A 19236-nucleotide genomic window follows, 5' to 3' on the forward strand; every position below is an offset into this window, starting at 1 on the left:
TCTGTACACATTTTATTTTTTGTACAGATACTCTTTAACAGATTCGAGGCTGACAATGACATGAGGTTAGTAAATTTCTCCAAGTTACATAATGGAAAGAGCAGGAAACAGCACAGCCCTACTGTTTCCAAGGTTTCTTTTTCTCTGAAGGGAACTGTCCTTTTAGTGACACTCAGAGATATCAGAACCAGGCCATCAGGGCGGCATGCCAAAGACAGGAACCGTTCGGGACTGTATCAAAAGCAGAGGGTAGGATTCTGGAAAATGCTCCGAGAGTTTCTTAGTTGGGCCAAGCACTGTTCTGGATATCTGGAATTAGTGGAAAAGGCCGTTTATAAAGCAAGGCTGGGCAGGGTTCATGCCCACACACACGTGGGTACAACCAGGATGGAAGTCACTAATGCGAAGAGATGTACAAGGTACGAGTTCTGTGGCAGTGTGACGACAGAGAGGGGGCACACTCAGCCCCCTGAGAGGAGTCTGAATCTATAGACAAAAATGAGCATGTCTAAGGCTCAAAGTTCAGGACTCTTGACTGACAGCTCTCCTTGGATGGTGTGAGGGAAGTGCTACCCAAGAAAGACCGTGAAGCAGGGTGGAGACTTGTGGGACCGCTGCACCCGCCACGGCGCTGGGTCGGGTGCTTTCACGGAGTTGTCCGTTTACAGATTCAACGCTGCAACCTGAGTTTCTAGGTATGAAATTAAGAGAGAATTGAAAATTGGCCAATTTGAGCTTGAAGAACAAACACGCAAACAAACTACTGCAGAAAATTAACACTCTGTCGGGCAAAGTAAAAAAAAAATAAATAAAAGCCTATTACAACTTAATCTTCATATAATCCTTCAATCGCTAGTGATTCAAGGAACTAGAACTTGATGGATATTACCACATCAATGTCAAAAGAGACTCGGAACACAGAAACACGGACGGAGGTTCTGAAGGGCTTCCTATTAAGCCCCTTGTTCTGGGCACTAGTTTATTAAGGAGCTGAGTGGTCCCTTCACGAATACACAGCGCACTGAGTTTGTGCTCCAACCACCACCTCTGCCCTCCAGCTCAGGGACCCAGAAACCTACAGGAGACCACGCCTGAGCCCAAGCGCAGGTACGAGCAGCGCCAACAGGGTCACTCTTTTTTTTTTTTTTTAAATTTTTGTCATGTTTGTTTATCTTTGAGAGACAGAGACATACGCAGAGCGTGAGCGGGGGAAGGGCAGAGAGAGAGGGAGCCACAGAATCCGCAGCAGGCTCCAGGCTCTGAGCTGTCGGCACACAGTCTGACATGGGGCTCGAACCCACGAACCATGACCTAAGCCAAAGCTGGATGCTCAACCAACTGAGCCACTCAGGCACCCCAGCAGGGTCACTCTTAAAACAGCTGGTGGACAGACTGGGCACGGAGGAGTGGGAGCAAATGTGCCAGTGTGCCGCCCGTGACTTCCCTTTCAGGTTCAACCGGCCCTGCTCCCTTCCTCCCCTGGGGCTGCCCAGGGCTCCTCACCCCTCGGAAGTCTCCCACTCCTCTTCGGAGCTCAGCTGTAGTCATCCCAACTCCTTCTGCCTACAACTGTGGTCTGCCAGCTGGTCCTCAAACCTTTTTGTCCATGCCACTGTAACTGGGGACGTGATGCCCTCCCAGCCCTTTATACTGGCGCACTACTGGGACCCCAGCACAGGGAGGACACTGCGTAGAGAAAGCTGTCTCCCACCACACTGCCATGCTCCTGTTCTGCCGCCTTTCCCTTCCCTGTCCCGATATTGCACTCCTCAATTCGGTGGAGACCCTGAAGGCCAAGACAGTATCTTATAAATCTCTGTCCACACAGCCTGGTCTCATACACACCAACTATACTTAATACAAAATTGCTCGTGTGCTGATGGATTAAAAGAAGCTCCGACTCACTCCCTTCCTAGGTTCCTAAGAAGAAATACACCATAAAGCTGAAGGATACAGCTGGCTTCCTAATTAATATTAGTCACTTGGCAGTTCTTAATTAAGAACTCTAAAATAAAGACCCACCTTCCTACCATGCCAAGTAGATCTCACCTTCATTAGTATTTAAGAGCTGTACCACGACTTCATTTTTATGCTCTTTTCTCTGGCCTGCCAGATGGGAACATTAGCTGCATAGTATTTATTAATATAATAAACAAAGACAAGTGCAGAAGCTTGGGGGAAATTCAGGCAGAATTAGTCACCGCACTCCTTTAGCACAAGCTTTACATGGAAGTGGAAGGAAGCCTTCTCTTGTCGTGCAGGAAGCAGCTCTCTGCCCCAGTCACCACCTACAAAGAGCTTCTGTGCCCTGGGGGTCTGGTGTGGGGTCCCCAGGCCCGCCCCCCACCTATTTTTGTGATGCTCTGAGGGGCACTGATTCAAGGCTTGCCTGCCCAAACCACCTGTGCCCTTGGGAAGGCAGGAATGTCAACTTTGCAAACCGGGGAAAGATCTCAAAAGACAAAAAGGTCCCATCCCTTTAATGATGGTCACACAGTCACCGTGGGTAGCAAAGCAGAGTTCCTGTGGGAGCCGAGTCCCCAGCGTGTTCTGACCAGGAAGCGCACGGCATTTTCTAGCTCTGTGTGTGATCGTCAGTCACCAACTGGTGAGTGTTCCCTTCCTCAAACCTCTAAGCTGGGCATCGCTGAGTGACCCACATCCGTGTCCTGCTAAGAAGAGCGTCCGCTTTCATTCTCAAAAGTGTCCTCTTTCGGCCAATCAACTATTTGGTCACCTTACTGAGGAGGAAATGAGAAAGTAAAAGGACATCAAGAAAAGGTGGGCGAGTGGTTATCAACAGGTTATGCACGCTCCCTCCTTCTAACGGCCCAGCTCTAACGAGGTGTGGGAGCTGCTCTCGGCAGTTAAAATGAACTCGAAGCCCAGTTCTGTTTCTCACCGGCTGAGTGACCTTGGGGAAGAGGCTCACACTCAAGTGTCCCAATTTGTGAAAAGGCAATCAACACAATGGCATTGCAGGTTTGTCGTGAACATTAGGTCATGCATGCAAAGCACCTGGCCAAAGGAGATAGCCACAGCCAGGGGTGAGGGTGGGTGTGTGTGTGTGTGGGGGGGGGGGTTCAATAAATCTCACATCGCAATTCTGAGAAATGACCCACAAAGCCTACATGTGTTTTAACGCGGGTTAAATGCAGGGATTCTGGTGTCAAGGACAGTCTGGAACCCAACTTCATTATTTCCTGCCTATGTGCCTTTGGGAAAATGACAGAGGCTTCAGTTGCTACTCGTGAAAGACAGAGATGAAACCAGGGTATCCTTGCCTAATGGGGTGACCATAACCCCCTGAAGACCTTTTCTAGAAATTGGTGGGGGCATTTGTGGTTGTCCTCATGCCTGGAAAGCTATAGTGGCATTTACTGGATGAAGGCTGGGGAGAAGACGTCTTCTGATAAAGCCAGACCTGATGTTGAGAGAGGTCTCCCAGGCCCCAGGAGTTCTCAACGTCCGTGGGACATTCGTGTAGATGGAAATCCTAGAACCTCAATTTGTTTTATGGAGGAACACAAAGTATTTTCTGTCCAGCATCGATGTAGACTGGATGTTCCAGCCATGCAGCTTTTGTGCAAATCGAGATGAGGCCACATTTTGCTATGTTTTTGGAGCTTTGCTAAGATTCGTTCGCCATCTTGGAAAATCACATCACTGACATCGAGACATCTTATAGTATCTGGGTAGCTCATCTGTCCTATCTCTTTCTGCCTGCTTAGAGCTGCCAGATATCCAGATAGGATTTCTATGCACAGCTGCAAACATCTGACCACTATGACCCATCCCCCAGGGTAGCCAGGAGCAGGCTTTTATATATTCAATGAATTCAGTAATAAGCCACACTCTTTTCATTTCTCCACTATGTTACAGTTGGAAAATTACAATGACTTTGAAAAAACTACGCGTGTTGGTTACGGTAGCTGCAAATCTGTTTCAGGACCGCAGTGGCAGGACCCAAACAATGGTCACATAAATGATGTGAGAGGTTTGGGAAACACTGCACTTTCTCTTAGGGCTGCTGGGAATTTAATGTGGTAACTGAAATCGGAGCACTGCACAGAGAGCCTCGCGTGTAGTAATTGCTCAGGAAACGTTAGGGACTTTTCGTATTGGTAACGTTACCAGTAACCACCCCTTTCACCTAACGCTGCTTGACTAGCCACTAGTATAAAATGAAACTCACCTTCTGGTTCTCTGGCTAATTCCATCCAGAGGTGAGACCGGCAATGGTGAAGGGCATTCTTTCCTGCATCAGAGGGAGACTAATAACATATGGCAAGACGCCCAGAAGGGAGAGAGACTTTTCCCAATAGCTCTGACACTCACAGAGGGTACTTCATTAGCCTGTCTATTACAAACCACTTCAGACACATATTTATTGACAGCAATCTGCCAATTGATTAAACATCTCAATATATGAAACTGACTTTACATTAATTAGCAGTTTGGAGAACATGATCCTAGAAGTTAGGATGGATAGTTTTGGAGATCCTGGCAACACTTCATTTGCTTTAACCTTTCTGTAAAATATCAACAACACACTATAAAAACAAGGAGCTGGTAATAATCTTCCTCCATATCACATTATGTACACACACGTATTAACACATTTACATACGTTTCACAGGGGGCTCGATTTATAGTGTCCTCTGTTTATGTTTTTGCACGTAATACTTAATTTTTTTCAATATATATCTTTTTATTTATTTATTTATTTATTTATTTATTTATTTATTTATTTATTTATTTTTGGGACAGAGAGAGACAGAGCATGAACGGGGGAGGGGCAGAGAGAGAGGGAGACACAGAATCGGAAGCAGGCTCCAGGCTCTGAGCCATCAGCCCAGAGCCCGACGCGGGGCTCGAACTCACAGACCGCGAGATCGTGACCTGGCTGAAGTCGGACGCTTAACCGACTGCGCCACCCAGGCGCCCCTCAATATATATCTTAAAACCCTCATTGAACATGTAATATAACTGCCTCTACATGATGTAAGTTTCAATTTTCGCTTGTTAGGTAGAATCCAGTGACTGCAAGAAATGTTACATTTTTCCTGTATGTTCTATAAAACGTTGTGCATTTAAGAAACAGCCACGTGAGACAGGAAGGAAAAACATTCGTTGCTGCATGCTGCGTATTCGTTCTTAACGATAAATATGAGTAATTATTTTACACGACATAGGATTTTTCACTTTGGAGCTGTTTTATAAGAAATACGAACTTTGAGGGGAAAAACAGAGGGCCGGGGAGTCCTGCAATTAGCTCAAAATAATAACCTTGAGAAGTATGGCTTATCACTAAGTTTTAGCCTTCTCTCTTTTTATTAATTCTTACTTTTTACTAATTGGACTTTACTGTTTGAACTCCCAAGCAACCCGGGATGGTTTTTTTTCCAAAGTAAAAACAAACCCGAAAAAAACCCTGTGTTCTTCAACTCCATAAAAAGCAAGGTCCACGGAAAAAGATTTCTCTTTTTCCAGCTTCTCCTGCGTTCAGGTCCTATGCCTTCCTCCTGAGTGTCACGGTCTTCTGTCGCGATTTGAGAATCGTATTCCTCAAATTCTTCACTCCTGGCCACAACACTATTAATGTGGTTATCGTGGCGTGATACTCAACTGTGCTCCTCTGCCAAGTAGCACAGGGTTCACGTGCAGTCCTGCCAGACGTGCAAAGCTTCCAAATTTCTGTGTGCATGGGAATTACCTGGGGGATCTGGGCATGTGCCGATTCTGAGTCAGCGGGTCGAGGGGCCCGAGATCTTCCATTTCTGACACATTACCAGGTGAGGCCCATGCTGCCGGTCAGGGCACTCCACTGAGTATCAGGGGACCTGAGATCGGGTCCTTGTATTAATTAGCGAAGGTTTAAAACAAGACCCATTGGCAACAAGATGATCTAGGAACAGTGTGGCCTCAGTGCACAGTGACACAGAACGTGCAGTAACAGGAAAAACAGAGGGCTACCTGAGTACACGTCTTCCAAGTGATCACATTACAAGTTTCCATCTCATTCCACCCGCCTTGCACCCACCAATTACTGAGCCCCGCCTTTGTGACAGGTGGTGTCGCTAGCAAGCTGATCGGAACATTATGTGACGGTTCTGTGAGTCATATAGAAGCTCTGGACTCCAAGCCCATCTTAACATTCCCTGATGTGTAAACCCAGAGAAGTTCCCTAGTCTCTCTGGGTCTCTATCTCCTCATCTGCAAACGGGGACAGTACCTACATACACCCTACAGGTACAAGGACACTAACAGAACCTCCCTCTTAAGGCTGTGAAGAATGAATGAGATTATGTCTCTGTCAGTCTGGACACATCTAATTACTCATGAAATGGCAGCTGTTCTTAGAAATAGTGACTCTAACCTCAGACAGCACAGAGGATGCTATTTTTGAAATTCAACTTGTCCCAAATGGAAAGAAGTAATTTTGTTTGGTTTTCTTTTCCATTTTGGTAGCACAACTATTAGACTCATTAAACTTGAAAATCACCTTTTTTACCCACTAAAATTAAAAAAAAAAAAAGTATAGATTTTAAAAAATGAGGGTGACCTAAACTCACTTTGGTTAAATGTGTTGTTCCACAGATGAGAAACTGGGGTGTGGTTGGGCCAAATGAGTCGACCAAAGCGACAGGTGGTCGATGGCAGAAATGTGCTCAGAAACTCCCGGAAACCCCAGGCCGGGCTCTTGTCAGTCTGACTGCCTGGCGCTACCCGAAGTCACCCAAAAGGTCTCAAGCGAGTTGACAGGATCCAGAGATAGCCACCTGATGAAACCGCTGTCAGTGTGTGATTATCGAAGATTCAAAAACTAAGGAGTGCAAAATGGTCTTGTGTCCATTTAAGAAAGGAACACGCCCGGTTGGTGATACAGCTCTTGGGCTGTATTAACTTGGTGTCCGTGGGCTCTGTAAGGACACAGGGCTGCTGCAATGCACAGCTGGGAACGGACCCCGAGGGTGGGGCCCATGCTCTCTTTACCAGGATGGGCAGGGCTCCCATTCACATACCTACTTGAAGTAATGCTCAGCAAGTCTCTGTGAACGAGTGAGTGCATGAACGAGTGTGAGAATAAACGAAGACACTCCCGAGCAAAGCCAGTGTTCATGCTGTTGGCTTGGCCCCTGGCCTCATCACCCCTTCATCAGAACGAAAATGCCCATCTCTCCCAGTGCAGGGGTACTCTGCCACCGCCCAGGTTTCCCTGGAGCAGAACTGGGATGCATGGGAGGCTCGGAGTCTCTTTAAACACAGAGGGTTTTCCTCTCTGGCTCATGAGAGGGAGAAGTAAGGTCACTGAGTTGCTGCCCGGTAAGAATTAAAATCATCAAGAAAAGGCTGGTAGAGGCACAGAGAAATGAGATTTAATGAGTGTCATTCCCTTAAACTTCCTGTTCATCATACCTTGCACTTATACCCTGGAAGCAGGAAAAACTTTCAGGAAATTCAACCGAAAGGGTAACTGCAGAAAAATTTCAAAGCCTTTCAAATAGCTCCTTCTGACACAACTGTATCCTCAACTGTGCCAGGGAACAAAGCAGTGGATCTTTATGGACCTGTCTTTGCCTCTGTCTACATTTTTTGGGCTAAGAGTGGTGCAGGAGTGGGGGCACTCGCTGTACTCTGACTTCCCCAGGTAAGGCCTAAAGGCAAGTTTGTTTCTGCCAGACAATCTTATCTGATGATTATGGAAATGCAACATTAGACAAAATTTATTTTGTATATTGTGACTATATATCAGCCACCGAATTTAATAGGAATTATGAGTCACTTCACTTTCCTTGAGGAAAAAACACTATTTAAAAATCCATGGAATCCCCAAAAAAGTACGTAGGGGTGTCCTTTATTTACTCAGTCATTAAAGATGATTCAAGCACATATGCTGGAACGTTGCCTGTATCCTATCAAAAAGCCTTACTAAAGAAAGCCAGCCCATTCACATACCTACTTGAAATAAGACATTTCCTGTTCTTTTCTCTACCTTCCCCACTAATGCTGGATTGCCTTTTTGCAATCTCCCAACAGGTTATCATCCTTTCCAGCGATCAAGGATCTGCTGGCCTCCTCCTTGCTTGTCCCCAACCAGAGCCAGCGACAGCATCCGCCATGCGTCACACGGCCCCATGAAGTACGCACCTGCCTTCATGTCTATACCTCATTAACGTAACCGATGATGAGAAAGAATGACATGGTACCCAAAGCCCGTATTAGCGCAGGCCAACTCCCAAAACATCCCTTTGTGAGCTGGGCAGCTTTGTTCACTACATGATTCCACGCTACAGGTGCGTTTCATGATTCTTTCTCCAGTGCTCATGATCCATTTAATTGAAAATAATTCTTCCCAGGTAGAACCTGCTAGAAATTTTACACAAACCCAGGACACAGCATGAAGTCAGATTGGATAATCAAACTCAGACATTATGAGAACACCTTCCCAAATGTCACCTCAAATTTAATCAATGCCTATTTTTGCCTTTGCATTGAAATATCCAAACTCAAACCCCTCTTCACCGGGAAGTAACAATTAATTAACCACTTGTTCAGTCCTTTCCCCTCGAACACAGGGGGAGAAGCTGTTGGCTCAGGTCACGGTTAACCAAAGCTGCCTGGCTTGATCTGCCTTGCTCTGAGTTGTTCCCCAGGCCCAACCCACAAAAAAGAAATCCTTTCATATTTTATGGTGTTTCCTTTTCACCGCCACCAACAAACATCAACAGATTTGGGTGCAAGGGCCCAGGGGTCCCAATCATAATTAGCATCCAACTGTCTGCCAGCAAACCACTTGTGATAATTAATCCGGCCGTCACAGACAAAACTGTCATGTGCCATGGGAGAGGATCGGAAGACAAGCTTTTGCCTGAGAGCTGCACTGCCGTCATCGGCGAGGGACGGTTCAGACCACGTCTCCAGAGGGAAGAATTTCCAGCACTAAGATGACTGAAGCCGCAAACAAGCTCAGGGCACATCGGTGCTGGGTCCTGCCTTCACGGCGGGGAGCACTCACTCTTCGGAGAGCGCACTTGCCCAGTGCTGTGCACTATCGGGACCTCAGCTGACCCTGTGTTACCATGAGTCTCACAAAAGGAAACAGAGAAGGGTGATTATATATATATATATATATATATATACATATATATATAAATATTTATATATATTTATATATAAATATATTTATATTTTATTTATTATATTATATAAAATATAAATTTTATATTTAAATAAACATATATATATATATATATATATATATGTGTGTTTTTTTTTTACCATGAATAACTAGCACTACCAAAGGAGGATTTCTAGAACTCCTTGAAATCCCAAATGGTCCCCACTCCTTCAACAACAGCTCACTAATCTTAGTTTTCATTTAAAGGTGATAACAGTCATTCGATGCTCATGCTAACCAGCCAGGAAAGAGAAAGGGAACTTCGGCAGGTGGGGCAATTCAGAATCCCCCAGTCGGCCTCTGCTGCCAGTATACTCCTACCACGGTGTTGTCTCCCTGAGTTACATTCACTGTGGGCCCGGGGAACCCCCCGGACCCTCCTTTTACACCCCTAAAGAGTGTGTGTTTCCTGTTTCCATCCCGCACACAGGGGGGACCCCAGCAGTGCTCACTCCCACCATTTTCAAGTTTGGTTTTGGATGGAGTCAAAGAAATGGGGGAAGAGGGAGCCTTCACCGACACTCACAGCAAATGTGACAGGGTGTGTGCTTCTGGAAGCTGTCCAGAGAGGCACTGGAGCTAATCTAATTAGCTTCTGCCTTGACTGACAAGCTCTTCTGCGTCCTCTCTCAGCATGGGTTCTACCCCTAAAAAGGGTGGGTGGGAAATTATTCAATGCCTGTGTCTGTTCTCCTACTATTACACATCAAAACCTGCACTGAGGTCGAGTTTGCCTTCTTCTGACAACGTGAAAAACACATTCACGTGATTTTTCCCCCTTTTGTCTCCCCTACTACAAAACAAAACCCACAAAACAAGCCCTCCACCAAATAACCAACAATGCACCAGATTTCGCAAACTACGTCAACTATGGAAAACAAACTGCTTTCTGGAATGTATGAATAAAGGAGTGAAAACACAAGGCCTTTTAAATCTCTTTGATCTTGACTGCTCACTCTTCTCTTGATTAGAGGTAACCTAGACCTCATTGGTTTATTAGCGAGAAGTTGGATGTATCTTAAAAAAAACCCAAGAGGGCTGTAAAAATAAGTCCCTGTTTAGGATTCAAAGGTGTCTGCCACTCTGAGTTAAGTTACGGATGAAAGCGAGCGAAGAGCAAAGCCGCCAACATCGTATTCTAACCACACACCCCACCACTGATTCTCAATGAATTCTTTCTATGGTGAACTACTTGGCTCCGCTCTAACTCTTCTGTAAGAGCCACGGAGAATATAAATAACTGCAGAACCTCTGCTGCTCATGAAATTAAGACTCTTGCATCTCCCTAGATACCAACAAAGCTGAGTGCCACAGCACAACCCCGTGAACTGTGCTGGCCACCAACGGAAGGGGCTACTGGTGGGCTTGCAACCACTGGCTCCTTTAGTCCAGAGTTTCCCACTCCCACCGCAAAGACCTTTTGGACCAGGTAGTTCTTTGTTGCACAGGGCCCTCCGGTGCACTGAAGGCTGTTCAGGAGCATCCCTGGCCTCTACTCATTAGCTGCACGTAGCATCCCCACATCAGATATGGCAACGATGGGGTCTCCAGTAACTGTCAAATGTCCCTTGGGAACCAAACTGCCCTGGTTGAAAATCACTGCTTTTGCATTACAAATACGTGGACTTTTGAACAGCTATGAAGAATGGAAGCCCAATGGAAGAAAGGAGTCATCTTCAGAGATCAAAGTAAAGGTAAATCAGAGCCACTTAAGAGATGACGGTCCCTGACTGGGGAAAAGAACGCTTACTTGTGTGGTTCTTCACCCCGCTGAGAAAGAACAAAAATAAAATGCCCATGATCTAGTCCCCCCTAGGGAGAGAAACAAAACCAGACAAAGCTGCCACTCCATGCTAGCGGTGCAGATGCTTTTGGCTTTAGATTCTTTCCCCATGTCACAGAAGAAAGGTCCCACGGCACCGGCTCGGTAAGGTTGTACCCTGTGGGCATGTCCTGAGAAGTACGTGTGTCCTACAGCGAATGTGCTGAGGTAGTGAGTTCCAGGTCACTCTAGGTTCTCAAGCAGAGGCTGGCTGACAATCAGGCCAGGGACGCTGTGGAAGGCACTTCGCACGTTGCAAGAGTTCGGCCTGACCTCTAAAGTTCAAATCCAAGATCCCCTATGAATGCCTTTCAAAACCCAGGTCTTTCAGAATCCCTTCTGAGAAAGCAGAGGGCATTCATCTGTCCCTGAGTGGATGAGGACCTCCCAACCCCAGGGCCCCGAGGGGTGACGGGCACTAACTGGCCATTTGCCTCCACTGCCAATCACAGCTTAGTCAAGACTCCCCACTGGCTTGGAGAGGTCTCCCACTGGCTTGTCCCTCCCCTCCCCTCCCCTAATTCTCATTACCCCGAAAGGCAAATTATACAGGAGAATGTGATCTCACACTGATGTTCCACCTGTCTTTTCTAGCATCCTCTATTTATCAGATGGCTTCAACCACGGGAACATGGCGCCCCAGTCTTTGCTGAAGCACATCCTTCACCGTGCAGTGCTGAAGTGTGGGAACAGACAGCTGAGATGTCTCGGAGACATGCAGCCACGTACACGGAAGTCCATGTATGGACAAGATGTACAGAAAGATGGCAATGGGGTGCTCTCTCCCGTCGCTGGAAGGAAACAGAAATGTTCTCTGCTCTTGGCCGGAGAGCGCCCAGATGAGCAGGACACTTGTCCAGCGGTTCTGCAGTAACAGAGGCCGATGTTGCATTCCTCTCATTTCCAAGCAAGCCACAGCAATCCCAACAGTGCACGTGTAGGGAGTTTGTTCTTAAATCACCCAACTGTGTCTCCCAGGATGTACGTCCTAACAAAAGCAAAATGGGAGCTATTCGCAAGCACACAACTTTTTAATATAAAATTCTGAGTTGAATTCTCTGTCACCTTACAACGTTCTCTTCTAAAGACTACATCATTTCCACATGCAACTGTGTGCTTCATATAAGCCTAATCCTTTTGCCTCTGCACCTTACGTTCTAGATTTTCTTCCTGTGTCCTGCACATTAAACGCAACTCAACTCCCGCAGAATAAAAATGTGCAGGTATCAGGCTTTCTGTCTGTTTATGACCATGTGGTTGAATTTCAGCAAAACTCACAGAATGTGGGATCTCAAAAGGGAACTTGCAGATGACCTCGTTTATATCTTCCGTGTAGCTTCTGGGGAAATTGAGTCTGTAATAGTTCGGTGACTTTGCTAAGACTCGGTAATGACTAAGCCGAGACCATGAATTTCTGCTATCTTGCATTTCCCATTTACTATATGTTTATTTTCTACCCAACAGGGTGAAGCATTCGCCTGGTTACTTTTGCAGAACAGCCACTTCAGAAAACTGGCAGTTTCTTTCCAAGTTAAATATATGTCTATTCTACGACCCAGTGATTCTGTTTCTAGGAACCTACCCAGGGGAAATGAAAACATATGTCCATATAAAGACTTGTACAAAAATGCTCATAGCAGCTGTATTCATAATAACCCCCAACTGGAAACAATATTAATGTACAATAATAGGCCAATGGATAAACAAATTGTGGTGTATATATAAACTGGAACATTAGTTATTTTCGCAGGTATTCTGGGCAAGCTCTCCTGATGCAGTGAGCACAAAGAGGCAAGTTCAATGCGCGTGGATTATCACCAGGGTCCTTTGTAGTCCTGGCCATCTTCACTCATTTCTTTGGTACATCCCCTCTCCCACTGCTAGCCGATTTCATACCTTCTTCTCCCAAACCTCAAACACTTTACAACTTCCTCATCCATCCTGTCTCCTCTCGTTACCCTGCATGAAGTGCCTGGATCCCTAGCCAGGGCCAACCCCTCTGCTTGCTTTCTGGACCCCCAGCCCTTCTACCTTCACGATGACATTGCTCTAGAAACTGTCCCCTCTCCTCCATCATCGATCCCTCCCCCACCACATTAACCGTTCACATTAACACAAAACACCCTTTATTCTTGCCTGTCTGGACCCAACATCCTCCTCCAGCTATCGCCCATCCCTGCCTTCCCTCGGAGCCAACTCTCCAGAGACATATCTGTGTTTAACCCATTCTAAGCTAATCTTCCTATTCCAACCTCTTTGTTAACAAAACAAGCTCCTAGTTTTGATGAGACCTCGGCATTGTTAATTCCAAAGGGCAATCTCAAGTCTTATCTTACCCCAGTTTTCCACGGCAGCTGGAAAAACTGATAAATTTCCACCTCTCTGACACCACTAATTTATATGCTTTCTGGAACATTATGCTTTCTTGGCTTGCTTTATGATTGAGGGCTCGCTCTCAGTTCCCTGTACTGTTTTTTCCCCTCCTGCTGCCTCTCAAACACTGGGGAGCCTGGGGCCTGGTCTCTGGACCTCTTCTCTTTGTACTCCCTAGATGATGGTCTTCAGACTCATGACTTTCAGTCATGCTACCCACCCTGGACGCTCACGCTTGGATCTCCAGCCAGGTCCTTGTCCTGCCTCCAGAATATGACAGCCACCTGCCAACCAGCCCCTTCAGCACATCCAAGCTCCCCCACTCTCTCAAATCCACTCCAATCCCAGGATTCCATTCGGGCAATGCCAACTTCTGGCTTTCCATCCCACGTCCAACTCACCAGCAAACTCTGTCAGCCTCTCCCCTTGTGCTGCTTCTAATCCATTCCATCTCAGCCACCCCACCACCACCCTCCTGCTCAGGTTACTGCAATGGCTTTCGAGTTGTCTCCTCTGCTCCCCCTTTCACCCCCCAGGACCAGTGATCCTTCTAAATGATTAACCAGATCTTGTCTTTCTTCCCGCGTGGGTGTACCTGTGCGGACCACCCCTCGCCTCAATTTCTGCACGTCCTTCAGGTCCCTGAGGCCTTTCTTGACACCTCCCACCCTCTCGCTCTCTTGCCGCCATCTAACATTTGTTCACTGACTGTCTCTCTCCACTAGAATGCAAACTTCCCCAGGACAGGTATTGTATTTTATTCCCTGTTGGACCCAGGGCCAGTAATAGGCACTATAAATCTTGGTGGAGTAAACGAATAACAAAAGAATACTACGCTTTGTATTGAGTGGAACACGCTCCTTCTACTTCCTGCAACCAAAGCATTATAAATAAATTACATTAGCAACAAATTAGCTCGCTGAGACCATCCGAGCTCTGTTCTCCAAATCGCCATGAGAGAATCAATAGCAGCGAATCAAACCATGAAGAAATTCAATCTTGCCTCCACGTGAAATCAAAACAGCCTTTATGGTATGCAAAGTTACTTATTAATTTGATAAACATTTCTGAACAGGCAACTGTGAGCATAAACTAGCTGAAGAGAAAAAAATGAGGCGGTTGGAGCCAGAAGGAGGTTTCTTGTAGTGTAGGCTGTCTACATATCTGTACAGCAAGGGATTTGCCGTGACTTTCACTCCCTTTGCCCCCCTCACCCTTTATTTCGAGTTTAAGCCAATCTGGAAAAGCTGAGTGTGGGAAACAGACAGCTAATTATAGGGTTGTGTTAATATAAAGACAAAACTGATTAGGCAATATTAATAACTGACAGCGAGCAGTTAGAAGACACTATAAACACAACTAGTAAAAACCACTTAAAACTAACGCTCAGATCAAGCACATGCTATAAAGATCATTTTTTGCAGTTAGTAATGTGGACCCTTAAAGAAGAGGTTTTCCCAGCATACAAAAGAGTTGGGCGGGAAGAATAAAAGACACAGAGAACGGTGTCCAGACCACTAGAATCTGAACAATTAAAGAATCTGGCACACGGTTTCTCTGACACTCTATTTCCAAAAAGATCAAAGCAGAAAAATAACCGTAATTGGTTATATTTTTTATGGTATTTCACAGCCTTGAAAGTCACATGAACAATCATCATTATATCTTATACCCTGACAAAATTTGTGCTGTAGACAGCACAGTGTAACTAATGTTTAAAGCAACAACAACAAATAAACAAATAAAAACCACAGACCCAAAATGGCATCACTTAGGTTAAGGCCCCATGGCAGTAAATCAAGACTTCCCACTTAACCTAACTGCAGTTTCAACCTTCTAGATATGTAGCCTTCAACGAGTTAACATGCTTAGTACTAGGAAATTTTACTGATAGACCCCTTCGGCTCGGCGTAGGAGGGCAACTTTGCCTCAACAATGCATTTCTTGCTAATACATTCCTTTCTTCTTTTTTAAAAAAAATTTTTCTCTGCCTTTTAAAGCCTTTCTTTTGTGGGTGGCTCAGTCAGTTGAGCCTCTGACTTCAGCTCAGGTCAGGATCTCACAGTTGGTGAGTTCGAGCCCCACGCCGGGCTCTGTGTGGACGGCTTGGAGCCTGGAGCCTGGAGCCTGCTTCGGATTCTGCGTCTCCCTCCCCGCCCCCCCCCCCCCCCGGCCTTCCCCTGCTTGTGCTCTATTTCAAAAATAAACATTAAATATGATTTTAAAAATACCTATAAAAGCCTTCCGTTTGTTGGGCTCCGCGAAACTCCCCTCTACTTGCTGGATGGGATGCTGTCTGATCCACAAATGGTTTACTTATTAAACCACATTATTAATTATTTTTATTAATTATTAATTTAATAATGATTTAATAATTTTATTAATTATTGATTATTAAACCACAAATGGCTTAATAAAGCCAATTACATCTTCAGATTTACCTGACTGAACTTTGTTGAACTCCATATGCTTTTTACATGTTTTATATATCTTGATTTGTATATTTCATAGAGAAAGAAACTGAGGGTAGGACACTTCCAAAAACAAAAACAAAAACAAACAAAAACGCTCTAGGGTCAATAAAGTTTGGGAAATGCTGCACCCCGCATACCCTACCTAGACACCAAAGATGAACACTCACCTATCAGCGAACAGTTTTCCCCCCAAGTTTTCCAAGCTTCTTTGAACAGAATGCCCTTTAACGGGCCTATTAATATCCTTGCAACATACACAGATCACCCTAGCCTCAAGAGTCTCCAATATCACTGGGTGGCCTCAAAAGACTTTCCAGAACTGAGGCCCCAGTGGGTTTGTGATTTAAAATAAAATCTTGATGAAAATGACAAGCATCAACTAGCCGGGTGCCTGCTGTTACAGTAGTCAATCACCAAGTGTGAGTTTCTTTGCTTCTGTGTAAGGACAGGGGCTGGAGGTGTTCTCTCAGGGGCTTGCTGAGAAGCAGCTTGGGGTGGGATGAGACTGTGCTTTCCCTGAGATGACAGTGGCTACCCAGAGGCCAGCACGCAAGGAGGCTCTGAAAAGCCTGAGCTAAAGTATGCCACACGTGCCATTAAGATACACAGAGCACAATCTAGTCCATCTGATAGCTTCTGACATGCACTGAAGCCTGGAGATGCTGGGCTGGAGGAAGAGTGTTAGACAAGAAAATTCTACAATGCAGCATAAATTCAATCCCTTACAGTTTTCCCAACTACAAGGATGGATGTGGACCTCACCGGGTAATCATGCTTATTAAATACACGTGAAATGGTTGTGATACATCTTCACTCCTGTTTCTTAAATCACTTCGTGAAAGCCAGACTTGGCGTCCACAGAAATAACAGAAGGCCGTACAGAATGATCTCATTATTAAAAGTACCTTTGAATGTAAAATGATCTTGGACAATTATTCGGTTGTGATCCTGCAGGACTCTGCTGCTGTTTACGAGTGCTAACGTATGGGGTAAATTATTTCCCTGATATCACGCAAATGGAACTTCTGAATTCATTATGCATAAATTGTTAAGTTATAAAACACGACTGCTAATAAAACCGTGGCTACAAGAAGTGTGATTAAAGTCACACGTGACTGTGACCTATTAAACAATAATGTATTAATTCATAAAGCTGTACGCAGCTTATCCAGTTCCTATAATTAAAATATGCTTCATCACTAATTGCCTTACCAACCCTTAAATTTCCCCGAAACTATTCACAAATGATGGCAAAACAGCAGCTCTTGCTATTATACGTCTTCTGGCATTGGTAACTAAGAAAACACTTGTAATAAAAAACTTTTTATCTCTGTTCTAATGCAATCCTATTGATTAGTCGTAGATTTACGGCTGGAAAATATTTTGGTAAAATGAATGCGTGTTTAAAGGTAGGGGGAAAAATATCCAGGCACAGAAATTGAGGGGAATAACAATGTTTCACATATTTCTGCCAACATATTAACTAATACAGCAAAAAAAGATCCTTGATATGTCATTTGCTGACTGATGCGTGCACAGAGCTGAGGCTCCAGCACGGAATTTTATTGCCGAAGACATTTTCATCTGCAGCCAAATCACCAGGGAAACACTTTGTCAAACAACTTCATTCTGCATGGAGACTTTGTGACAATATTGGCATCCTAAGAATTTGTTCGGGCTTTTCCTATTGTATCTACCTGTCTGTGCCTGGAAATATTTACAGCAACATTGCAATTCATGCAGACGTTTGGTTTTAGCACCGAGAAACAACCTAGCCAGCTCATGTTTTATCTCCCAGAGAGTTTAAAGTAAGTGCTCCGAAGTTATATGTTTTTAACATAAATGAGACAATATATTTTAGGAAAAATTCGTATCAAGCCTCCAATTCATATTAATAGGAACGGATCTGGCATGGGGCACTTGCAAAGTTAGAGACCAAAGTTCCTCTGCAAGCAGCTAATCTTTTTGCTTGAGTTGTACCAGAAAGTTAAATAATTAAGAAAGAGGGAGAGGGAGGGAGGGAGGAAGTGAAGGAGGGCGAAAGAGAAGGGGGAAGAACATAATACATGGCTTGTTGGATTCTAGTTATTTTGAAGGGTACTTTTAATTTTAGACCCTGAATTTATTTTGTCTAAAGTGAGAACACAACCCCTCAAAACAGCCCTGGGCACTTCACCCTTCCTCCTATCCAATCATCACATACATGCTTCCAACTTTTTCCCCTCAATAACTTTCTCAAACTCTTCATCATTCCCTGGTCCAAGCTACACTGCCTCATATCTGGGCCCCTCCTGGGGCCCAGCAAGTGGTCTCTCTACCTCCACCAGCCCCTTCACTCTGTTCGGTGCGCGGAGTCAAAAGCGACCTTTCCGAAAGCGAACCCACTCACACTGCCGCCCTGCCGCACTGGCCATTTTCCCTTCACTCCGGGATAAAAATCCTCAGATGGGCTACCGGCTAGCACAAGGTGGTTCGTGCCCAGCACTGACCTCAGCTGGGACCAGTCTCTTTGCTACAGGCAGAGTCAGCTCCTCACATGAGCCTTGCCCTCTGCTGCCACAAGGCCTTGGCGTGTGCAGCTTTCTCCGCCAGGAATGCCCTTCCACACTTGCTGCTGGACTCCCCTTACCCTTCTCATTCCTTCACTTGTTAGCTCCTGCCACTTCTCACAGCTTTCAAGGCTCTCAGGTCCCCTGCTGCAAGCTCTCACAGCACAGTGGACTTCTTTTCCATACTTAACGAGTTTCTGATACGTATCTATATTTGAGACTGCGTAGAGAGTGACTTCCCTATTGCACTGTACAGTTCACATGGGCAGGGGACAAATCTAGCTTCACACGAGTCCCTATCTTGAATGCAGAACAGGCGCTCAATCAATGCAACTGAAGCAGGGAGCCGAACAATGGGTCCCCTCCTCTCAATATTAGGCAGGAAGCCTACTAGCCTTCCCACCACCACCACCATTGAAACTAGGACTCTGCAGAGCCACACAAGCAATCACCTGACGGGATGGCCTGTCACCAGCAAACTGTTTAGGTTATCAAGGGTTTTTTTCGCCTCAAAGTGGAGGGAAGAATTAAACAAGGCTATTTAAACACACACACACACACTCTCCCCCCCCCCCACAAACACACACACACACACACACACTCTCTCCCACCCCCACCCTCTCACAAACACAAACACACACACACACACACACACACACACACACACACTCCTATATATGGTATGGGCTGTCGTGGACACATCTTTATTGAGACAGTCATAGAGAAGGGCTTGGTCTGTGTGGAGGTGCTCATGGAAATCAGTTTGATTTTAGTCTGATTTTTACTTCCTCCGTCAACTCACACATTACCTGGTGACGGAAAAGCCCACTGACGTTC

General features: G+C 45.4%; 1 protein-coding gene across 4 annotated transcripts in view; it reads right to left on the bottom strand.

Moving 5' to 3' along the window:
* RSU1 (Ras suppressor protein 1) overlaps window positions 1-19236 on the bottom strand; it is a 202719-nt gene that overhangs the window by 22883 nt on the left and 160600 nt on the right. Inside the window, exon 9 of one of the 4 annotated variants that reach the window (XM_047066517.1) lies at window positions 676-691. The exons of the other annotated variants lie outside the window; for them this stretch is intronic. Coding sequence (XP_046922473.1) covers window position 691 — 1 coding nt within the window. The 3' untranslated portion in view covers window positions 676-690. Of the gene's footprint in view, window positions 1-675; window positions 692-19236 lie in introns of those variants that run through there. 4 annotated transcript variants of the gene reach the window in all.

This window comes from Lynx rufus, unplaced genomic scaffold, assembly GCF_022079265.1.
Source record: "Lynx rufus isolate CCGP_SWC_20201006 ecotype Redwood Valley unplaced genomic scaffold, mLynRuf1.p SCAF_7, whole genome shotgun sequence".
Lineage (NCBI taxonomy): Eukaryota > Metazoa > Chordata > Mammalia > Carnivora > Felidae > Lynx > Lynx rufus.